Source organism: Prionailurus viverrinus, chromosome A1 (assembly GCF_022837055.1).
Source record: "Prionailurus viverrinus isolate Anna chromosome A1, UM_Priviv_1.0, whole genome shotgun sequence".
Classification (NCBI taxonomy): domain Eukaryota; kingdom Metazoa; phylum Chordata; class Mammalia; order Carnivora; family Felidae; genus Prionailurus; species Prionailurus viverrinus.
The window spans coordinates 150,823,086-150,834,056 of record NC_062561.1 but is presented as its reverse complement, the minus strand read 5'-3'; the positions used below and the strand labels follow the sequence as shown (position 1 = coordinate 150,834,056).

Here is a 10,971-nt window from a genome sequence, read left to right as displayed (position 1 = left end):
GAGGGAGACACAGAATCCAAGCTTTGAGCTGTCAGCACAGAGCCTGATGCAGGGCTTGAACTTCATGAACTGCAAGATCGTGATGCAAGCTGAAGTTGGGACCTGTAACCAATTGGAAGCCACCCAGGCATCCTGGTAAATATGCAGTCTTGAATAGTTGTCTCAATAAAAATATTAAGTTGCTATTAACCAGTAGATAGGTGTTACAGTTACTAAGAATTTTTCAAATTAAAGATGTTTAAGAAGTTTAATTCGAATTGAAGGGAGTTGATATTAAATGTAACTCCACAGACCTCTGTGCCAATTTCCTAAGGTGCAAATGTGGAAAATAATCACCTATGTTTCCTAGGATTAATTGGAATAGTGATTGCCTATATTAAGTGTTAATAAATGTTGGACAGAAATAGTATTCAGGTATTTAACTGTGATTTTACTATTCTGTTTTATTCATAATTTGGAACCAAATTATGGATGTCTGTTGAATTTTTTCTGGAATACTGGTTGAAGGAATTCGGCAAAACTCAGCCCGTGAATCTGAATGTTATGGATACACAGCTTTTCTCAATGTCTGTGCATCCCAGGCTGCACCTTCCATTTAGAGTATATTTTAATTACATCTCAGTATTTGAGGACAGTATTTACTATATGCATATTCTAACAATTTTTTATATTTTAGGTTTTTTATTTTTAGTTCCTTCTCACTTTAGAATGAGGAATGAAGTTCATTAAGTGTGATTTTATAAAAGTCGAATAGAAGAAGCTTAAGTTAACCATTTTCCAGTGCATTCCAAGTTATGTAGCAGTGCTGCTAGCCTCTAGACAGCACTGCGAAGTGTTGGTAATTTACCTTATTTGTCTTTTAGGTCAGTAAGCTTTGGCATCTGAGCAAGGTCCACATTTATCTCTGCAAAGTCTCCTACCCAGCCCCATTTTAAAAGTTTTAGAGGCTTTATTTCATCATTGACCCAACTAGTTACTGCAAGTTCCACCCTACAAAGGTAAATGACGTTTCCTATTCCAGCTTAAAAGATAAACGTGGCATTAAAATGTGATCAGTGGTGGAGAACTCGATTGCCTAGTGCTAGAATTTGGACCTCTTTGCTCCATGTCCCTTCTGGTCTATCCTTCATCCTGTAACCCAAGTGGGATACTCCCGTTAAGCAGGAGTGATGGAAAAGTAAAGTAATGAAATTGACACCAAGAGAAAGGAGCACAGGGCTGTTGAACACCACTGCTCACCTGCCTCCACAGAAGGCTTTTCTGCCATGTACTACTTTTTGTGTGCCTTCCCCCTCCTGCACCATCGTAGGAGGGAAGGAATTGTTACTTGTCTTTTTCTTACTAGGCCTTGCTCTGGTACTAAATTTGAACTGCCCCTGAAGGAGAAAGAAAATAATGAAATGCTTAGCTGGATTTAGACAGTTATTCAAGATATCCCTTGGTTTTATTTTAACTTAACCCTTGTGAATACTTCACAAAAATACATATACAGAAGCAAATAAAACTATACAAACTAAATATGCAGCAGATAGAACAAGTAGTCAGAAGTTCAAAGATGGAGAACTGTTTAAAAACATCAGTTTGGAAATGAATACTTTCAACAAAAGCATTCCAGGTGTTTTTAAACACAAAATAAATTGGTAATGTATACAATGGATGAATGGGGAACATGCCTTGATCAGTACAACGACCAATAATATTTATTGAATTCAAACTATTTACTGTTGTAAACATGTAACGAAAGCATCATGAGATCTAAATACAGTCTTTGACAATTCCAACAAAATAAGTGGTATGTTTAAAAAATAAAGCTGATGAGCAATAGATCCATTCTATATATTTTCTTTCAACAGTTCCAGCAAGAGAAATAGCACAGTATTTTAAAAAAGTATACAGCAAAGATTGTTCCTATTATAATGGCAAACTCTGGAAACTGTAAATACAAATAGTCAATGAACAGTCAAACGGTCGTATTCCTAATGAGGAAGGAGTTACAGTAAGAACAGTCAGTGATCCAGTTATCCTCAATTGTCAACAGAATCCTTTTTGTCAGTTGGTTTCATAGTTCTTTTTTTGGCAATTGGATGTAGGGAAAATACATTTTCCAAGTTCAAGATACAGTCATAGCATTTTGTTGTGTGAAAGGTGATCTGTACACCAAGGCTCAGAAGTTGGTAAAGATTGATTCCATATGTGGAAAAAGTGCAAATATCCTGCACAGATAGCTTACAAAAAGCTGCTGGCACACTCACCAGCAGAATCTTGGATTTTGTTTGCATAGCTCACACATCACTGGAATGTGGAAAAGTGTGCTATTTTTTGGCAAGAGCAAAGGAGACATTATACTGACGTGAATTACCGTGTTGGGCGTGCTGCACTTGGGCGAAGGCTGCTACCTGACATCATTAGTTTTTGTATACTGGTTTTGTTTTTGTTGAAGCAGTTCTGTTATGGCCAGGAGCTTTTTCAGTACATGCTAAATAAACAAAGAGAACAGTACAAAAATAATTAGTTAATAGGTAACAGTTTGGTCAAATTTGAGGGAACCTGGACTTGTAAAAAGCCATTATCAATTCAAAAGAAAAAATAATAACCATTCTACTCAGAAGATGAAACCGTAAAGGTTTCTATTCAGTCCTTGACTCAGTATTTTTGTACACTTCTAAAGTAAGTAAATTCATTTGTGTGGCATTCTCCTATCTACCTAGGATAGAACATCTTTCCAGAAAACATTTATTATAAATGACACATACATCTTAAACCCTGTAAGATGATGGAAGGACATTCAATTTGCAGCCTACTGAATACTTTAAGATTATGGAAGAAAAAGGACTAGGCCTAAAATTTTTTAGTCAAATTGTCCAGTAAGAATTTTATTTTTAACTTAAGGCAGTCCATAATAAACTGCACCAGGTAGGGAGAAGACAGTATACATACCATGGACATGTAAGGAGGCCAGTGGCACACATCCTGCCTAAGCTTTTAATAAGCCAGAGTGTTATCTAAACTTGAGGATTTGCGGTTGAAGAAAACTCAGAGTCCCCAAACACAATGTTTAAATCTCTTCTACAGGGTCCCTGCCAAATGAATGGCCAGGCTAGTGACAGTACTCAGGAAGAGCTTAATAGACATGGCATCTTCCCACGCCATGCTCCAGAATCTCTGAATCTGGAGCTTGCAAGTCACTTGGCCATGCACTGCATATGTGAGAGAAACAAAGAAAACGCCACCTCACTATTGACTCCATTGTTCATTTGCCATCTTCAGAAATCACTGAAGTGTGTGAAACACATCATCGTTTGAGGTCACAGTGTGCAGTATCAAACATACATAATTTTAGGCTGGGTCCACTATTCCTTTGCCAAGATCTTGGTGGAGTTATGATTCAGATTCTTAAAAATGTAACTGAGAACAGTTTTGACCATAACTCAGCAAATTCCCTCTCAGTTTTATGCTGACATTCTGCTTAAGTGTTAATCAAACATCACTGTTAGTGAAGGCTGGCAAAAACCTACCTGCTGTGCACCCCGTTCATTGCTGAGTGTTCGCAGTTCATCTGAATGGGCCACACAAATCTCATGCAGTGCTGCTAAATCACGAGACAGGTCAGTTCTAGAATGCTCTGTAGTGTCCGGAAGTTCAGGTACATTCTTTAAGAGAATCATAAAACTGCATTTACATATACAAATCTTTATAGTCACTTCTGAAAAGATCCTAATTGCTTTTAGTAGAATTTTTAACGTAATATTCTCTTAAACTTCTCTTAATGTTCTAAGGACTTACTGAAATGTAACATTCAGTGCTAATTCTGATAAAACACAGAATCTGTGACCTCAGCATTCACATCAAACCTAGGTTCTGGTTTTCTACCACATAATGGCAGAATATTGTACAGTACTGTTATTCTAAATAAATGGGTTTCCTAAACCCCTTTATTAAGAGTTCTGGGTTTTATTGATCTGGTATATAGGCAAAAAAAACCCAAAAAGACAAAACAACACAGTGTAACAGCTAATCTGGATTAAATGCAACCTAAACTTAAAATGCCTCTGTTCTTGCAAACTAAACTTCATTATTCAGCCGGTATATTTTGTTTGACTTTATCAGTATATATAAGAGTTACACTGTGAAAGTGTGATGAGAACATGTCAGGCCTGTAATTATCTGTGGACTATGCCCAAAACATTTGGTTATGTGTGGAAATGATCACTGTTAATTATGATATCTTTGGGTAGCGTTCATTAAATAACTTAGTACTTTATTAGCACTAAATAATCAATGTTAGTTTCAGCCTGAGAATAAACTTTAACATGGGCTCAGCCTGCTGGTAGTTTTGAATAAATCCACTCCTCTCCCTAATGGTGATAATACTTGTTAATTCAGTTATTCATTTATTCATGCAGTGAATGAAGGATTACAGAAATGAAAGACTGTAAGTACCTAGGTCACTCAGTTAAGTGTCTGACTCTTGATCTCAGCTCATGTCATGATCTCATGGTCTGTGGGTTCAAGCCCCATATTGGGCTCTGCCCTGGCAGTGCACAGCCTGCTTGGGATTCTCTCTATGCCTCTCCCCTGCCTGCCCTCTTGTTCCCTCTCTCTCTTAAAAAAAACCAAAAAGCAAAACAAAAAAAAACTACAGTATTTGCCTTCAGGGAGCTTGCAGTCTCTGTAGAAGATATGTAAACGAATCACAGCAACACAGAGATATCAAAGATGTGCAGAGGACTCCTGGGAAGCAGAACAAAAGGTATTTGATTCAGGTTTAGTGCTCATCAAAGCCCTTCTGAAGGAGCTACTTCAGGTGAGTGCTGAAAGATGAATTTGATTTTTGCAGGTGGTAAAGGAATACAAGAGCGTGAGGAGACAGAGTATTGGGAATCTGAAGCACTTTGAAAGGACACAATTTGAGGCCTAACTAGGAAAATGATGAGGAAGCGGGAATGTTGACACTTGTGGAGTATTAATGGAGTCCTAACCATTAATCTCAAGAATCTAAAAACTAGAAATATAGCTTAAGATAAAGCTAGCTGGTATTAAATACTGGACAGTTTGATTTTTGTTTTTTTGAAGAGTGTGTGTGAGCAGGGGAGGGGCAGAGAGAGAATCCAAAGCAGGCTGTCAGCAGAGCCTTGATGTGGGGCTCAAACCCCCAAACCACAGGATCATGACCTGAGCCAAAGTTGGATGCTTAACTGACAAGTCACCGAGGCACCCCTTGACAGTTTTCAACTTTTTCAATCCTTGACCAGCTGTGTTTTTTTGATAATCAGAAATACTGGTATCTGCAAAACTTCCCTGAGTTCATATATAAGAAAGATGGACATTTGGCATTGGCCCCTGTATTTCTCAATTTTATCCTAAGTATAAACTTACGCTGTAAATAACTTTTTACACTTGTTTTTATCCCTGAGGTTGCAAACTCAGTGCTGGTTGCTTTCATTGCATACTGGTGTGGCTGTGTTTTTAACTGAATTTGAATACCTTAAGGCAGGACATGGGTACCTCAGTCTCCTACCGTAGCATTCCCTAATGTCATACACCTGGCTAAAGTGATCACCTTTTTCATAAACCTGGTTTTTTATATATGAACTGGATCACTAATGTATTTTAGTTTTTAATTGATTCAATGTCTGAAAATCTACAATCAAGAATATTCAACTTTACTAAGAAATACAGGATCTTATAAATTGTGTGTATATATGTATACATACTATTTGTATATAATTTATATGTATACAATTACATATATACACATAAAATACATATATATAATATATAAATTCCCTGTTTTATCATTACAGTTTATTTATAAAGGCCCAATTAAGACATAGGTAGTACCACTAAGTGAAGTGTAACACTAAATCCATGTATTTTATTCTAGAAAAGCCTCAAGAACACTCATTCCAGTCTATTTAACCTGGTCAGATCTGAATCATCGATCTTATTTCAAATGCCATACACTAGCAGTTAAGTAAATACAACAACAGATTATCACAGTAAGGAGATTGAACAGCTAAAAGATAATGAACGTCAAGACAGAAATAAACATAAGTACTACAAAAGCCATAGTGAATACTTGGCATAAACCATTTAGTGTAGGAACAAATGGTTAAAATGAAATAATTTGGGAAAGCAGACAAAAAAGCAGATGGAAAATCTAAGCTATTGCTTAAATACATTAACTCTCAGCTGTATTAACTATAGGTCTTAAAGTACTTCAAAAGTTACACACATACCCCAAGTTCATCTAAAAACATGATCATACGATGTTTGTTACTTTTGATAAATGGATTGACACCTTCCATATAGGGCTCCTAAAAACATAAAAACAAAAACCTTACAATTTATAGATCAAAAACAAACACTGATTGATAACCACCATACATGTAGCAAGAATTCTTACAATCTAATTATGCCCATCAATAGCAATACATGTTCACAAGAATTAATTTAACCATACAAATTTGTCTTCTAATAAAAGCAAATAACTGAGGAACTGGAATCTTTTTAATGAAAGAAATTCTAGATGAAAAGAAAACACTGAGCAATGACCAATAACTTTTGACTTCCCGAAAACTTGACTGATAGCCTAGTTTTGACCAGAAGCCTTACTGATAACATAGTTGGTTAACACATATTTTATGTTACATATATTCTCTTCTGTATTATTACAATAAAGCTAAAGAAAATACTAAAATCTTAAAATATATTTACCGTACTGTAATAGCCATAAGTGGACCTGTACAGTTTGAACCTGTTGTCAAGAGTCAACTAATTCAGATAGAATTACTGAGAAACTATTATTTGCCAACTGCCAAGATAAACATGAGCCAAACCCAGAGGTTAGAATGTAGCAGACTACAGATAATTAAAATGCAGTGCACTCAAGACTGCAACAGGAATATATACTACTCACAACCTGCTTCAGGATTCAGATAAATTCAAATGCTAAACCATACTACAAATTGCTCTCCATACTAAAATCTTAAGCCTGTTTAAAAACGTGCTATGTGTAAAACAAAAAAGGCTTAACACAAACTCTTTTAAAATCAATAACAAATGGTAAGGAACTCTAGTCAATTCCAAAGAAACAGACATGAAAAGTAAAAGTACCATTATGGTTAGCAAAAATTAAAAACAATTAATAGTCACCGACTTTTGGCAAGGATCTGAAGAACAAAAAGTCCTACCTACGAATTTTACTCCAAAGTTAAAGGAAGTAACTGGACAATTTTGAAAGTATGTATGGATACTTATTATAGCAGTATTTATAACAGTGACAAGTTGGAAGCCATCTAAATAATGAGTACAGGAGTATTTAACACCTACATGACAACATAATCATTAAAAATAATAAAATAGTTGTACAGCAAGAAGTTTGTTAAATACTGACAAAATCAGGCACCACGGTATGATCACCACTAAATATTAACAATGCTTAGGAAGTGGGATCATAGATGGATGTTTTAAAAACTCGTCTGAGTTATTTACAGTAAATGTTTATTACGAATTAATGAGATGGATTAAGTAAGGTATGTTTAAAAATATACTTAGTGATTTTCTTTATAAAATAGCCACTATTGAAAATCTACCTAAACTGTCCATATTTCATGGCTTTATTATGTCAAAATTTCATTTGTAAGTGGCATTTTAAAGTATCAAAAGGTTTTACCTTAGCTCCAAATTCCACAAGATTTGCTAAGTTCTGTACAGATTTAGCCACTAATATCAGTGTTCTTGCAGCAATAGGAGACGGGGAATCTATGAGAGAGAATTGGGCACAGGTAATGACACTGACTCCAAAGGCATTTTCAGGTAAAGCATTATAAATTTAGCACTTTAATATTTCTTTACTGGGGGCCCCTGGGTGGCTTGGTTGGTTAAGCGGCTGACTCTTGATTTCAGCTCAGGTCATGAATGATCTCATGGTTCATGGGTTCGAGCCTCATGTCAGGCTCTGCGCTGACAGTGCAGAGCCTGTTTGGGATTTTCTCTCTCCTCTCTCTACCCCTCCCCTGCTGGTGTACTCTGTTTCTTTCTCAAATAAACATTAAAAATAAAATTTATTTACTGTTAAAAATACTAACACTCTTCCATTTAGAGCTCAATCTTTTTTGGGAATTACATGACCTGTATAAATCAAAAAACAAGTTAAAGGGGGTAAAGTTAAATAAACTGATCAATATTTATAGTTTGTGAAAAGGTTTGTGCTACAAGACTCAGCAGTTCTCAACTGGTTGGTATTTCAGAACACCTCAAAGCCTGCTTTATCTTTTTTTTTTTTTTTTTAATTTTTTTTTTTCAACGTTTATTTATTTTTGGGACAGAGAGAGACAGAGCATGAACGGGGGAGGGGCAGAGAGAGAGGGAGACACAGAATCAGAAACAGGCTCCAGGCTCTGAGCCATCAGCCCAGAGGCTGACGTGGGGCTCGAACTCACAGACCGCGAGATCGTGACCTGGCTAAAGTCGGACGCTTAACCGACTGCGCCACCCAGGCGCCCCAAAGCCTGCTTTATCTTTATCGCTAAAGAAGGGTCATTCCACAAACCCTTCATGACAATTTGCAAAACTAATTTCAACCCACTCACGTTAGCAATTTGCAGTCTGTGCACTTCCCTACTCCCAATCTTCCAGTGACTACAAAATCACTTTAAAGCTCAATAACAGGGGCGCCTGGGTGGCGCAGTCGGTTAAGCGTCCGACTTCAGCCAGGTCACGATCTCACACTCCGTGAGTTCGAGCCCCACGTCAGCCTCTGGGCTGATGGCTCGGAGCCTGGAGCCTGTTTCCGATTCTGTGTCTCCCTCTCTCTCTGCTCCTCCCCGTTCATGCTCTGTCTCTCTCTGTCCCAAAAATAAATAAACGTTGAAAAAAAAAAAATTTAAAAAAAGCTCAATAACAAAGATAACATCTGGGACTTCTGCCTTATTTTAAGGAGAGAAAAAAAAAACAAAAAACTTAGAATAGTATAGAATAAACTATGAAGGTTAGTCAGGAGACCTTTCCCTATAGGATGTACATAGTAGGCTACAAATGAAAACTGTAGCTATTACATATAATCCCTGAAACATAACAATTACTTAACAGTAAAAATGCATAGCTAAGTCTATTTGTCTAATTTTAGATTGTACTTTTAATCTTAAGCTGAACTATAAATAAGTAGTGCCTGGTGGCTAGGAGGCCAACATTCAGATAAACCAGTCTCTCCAAAATCTAAACTCTAAATAGAACCAGAGATTTAACCATTTGAGTAGCAACAGAAGATAATGCCAGACATCTGGTGACTATAATAAGGTAAAAATTAAGATTTAGTCCAAAATATGTTTAGATACAACTTTGAGCTTCTAATTATCAAAATAAAAACGGTTCAGGTTCCTTCTGTTCCTAATGGCTCATTATTACATTTGGAGTCACAGGGATCACCGTTCCCCTTTCTTCCAAAGAAGCCTACGGCATCTGGAAGTCCTTCCATAATAGATACACAGGAAATAAGCAAACCCAAATCTGCTTTGTTGGGAGTTTAAACTGGCCAATTAAAACCTCTCCTCTCTACAGGGCCACAAGTATTCACAGAGCACTACTGAACCTGTAGCTATCATTTTAATGTGACCTGAAAATACAACTTGCAGTAGTAGTGATAGAGTCTAGTGTGGACTAAAAGCACAAGGAAAGCTCTTCCCAACCTGAAAAAGCCAAGTTGCAGATTGGAAAAAGTCATCATAATGTGAGTTTCAGACACAGGGAAGGGGAAAGAGTGACACGTGTCTAGTCATGCCACCTCAGGCTTCAGATATTAGATAGAAAGAAAAGGTAAGTAAAAGTAGAGAGGGTAAATAGCAAAAGGAAGGAAGAAGAAAAGGGCACTTTGGAATGTTTATGTCAAGTTTTAGAACTTGATAATAAAAAATCAGATGTCAAAGATAAAATGAGATACAAGGTAAAAAAATAAAATCAGATGTCAAAGATATAATTTTATTCTAATTTTTTTATTTTTAAAATTTTATCAAAAGCTGATTACCTGAGATGATATTAAACATCCGTGGATTCAGGATGGCAGGACAGATAAGTCGAAGAAAAACAAAACCACTGAATGGGAGGGAAATTTTCTTTTTTAGAAAACTATATATGTTACATAAAAATAAACAAAAGTTTTAATACTTGTAGAACCATGAACTATGAATTAATATAAGGAAGCCCAAACATAGCTTCAAGAAAATAATAAGCTAAAGTATCTTACTTTAAGAACATGTATCTCTGCTTCTTATACTAGTTGCTTTTCCCAAACTTGGAGTTTTCAGTTTATTCTGGGAAGATTTAGGTTGTATCTGTAACATTTACGGTCTTGGCAACTCTATTTATCCCGCGCTAGTAGTGCATCTTACACTTGCTTTGAGGAAGGAGTAGTATTAGGAACACTAAGAATTTCTGAAATACTATAGGAGTACAAATAAACCTTTTTATAGATACATAGTCCTGTACGGTCCTAAAACTTATATTCTCTCATTTCTTTCTTTACTTATTTAAATAGAATAGCCCTATAAAGTCGTTATAAATCAAGTTGATTATTCTGATTTTGTTAATGAATTACCAAAATAAGAGCCCACTGTAGTAGGGAAAAGTGACTTCCTGGTAAGTGAAAATGTATTCAATTTAATGTTGAAAAGCTTTTATGATAATAAAGAAAAAGACCTCACCTTCTCCATTACAGAGAGGGTAAACCAACTCCTCAGCATTTACTTTCCAACATCACAACAGTTCACTTCTTTTTGGACTCTTAGAAATGGTTGTTACTTCTCAGATAGCACTTATTGCAATTGTAATACACAATTATCAGCTCTTTAACTACCTCTTTTAAACTAATTTGTGAAGAATCTTGCATAAATTTTGCTTGAAAACATTTTAATACTTAAGTCTTTGAATCTGAAATCTCACCTACCAACATTTAATCATGAAAGAATTTCAGTA

At 36.0% G+C, this 10,971-nt stretch overlaps 1 protein-coding gene across 1 annotated transcript in view; it reads right to left on the bottom strand.

Annotated features, from left to right (window-relative positions):
- Positions 1-1,413: 1,413 nt before the first annotated feature.
- The window catches only part of RASA1 (RAS p21 protein activator 1), a 115,644-nt gene continuing 106,086 nt past the window's right edge, over positions 1,414-10,971 (bottom strand). The window contains exons 21-25 of the mRNA XM_047825009.1: positions 10,025-10,092; positions 7,676-7,764; positions 6,240-6,317; positions 3,516-3,650; positions 1,414-2,476 (exon numbers count right to left, since the gene is read on the bottom strand). Of these exons, the coding sequence (XP_047680965.1) occupies positions 2,393-2,476; positions 3,516-3,650; positions 6,240-6,317; positions 7,676-7,764; positions 10,025-10,092 (454 nt within the window). The 3' untranslated portion in view covers positions 1,414-2,392. The remainder of the gene's footprint in view (positions 2,477-3,515; positions 3,651-6,239; positions 6,318-7,675; positions 7,765-10,024; positions 10,093-10,971) is intronic.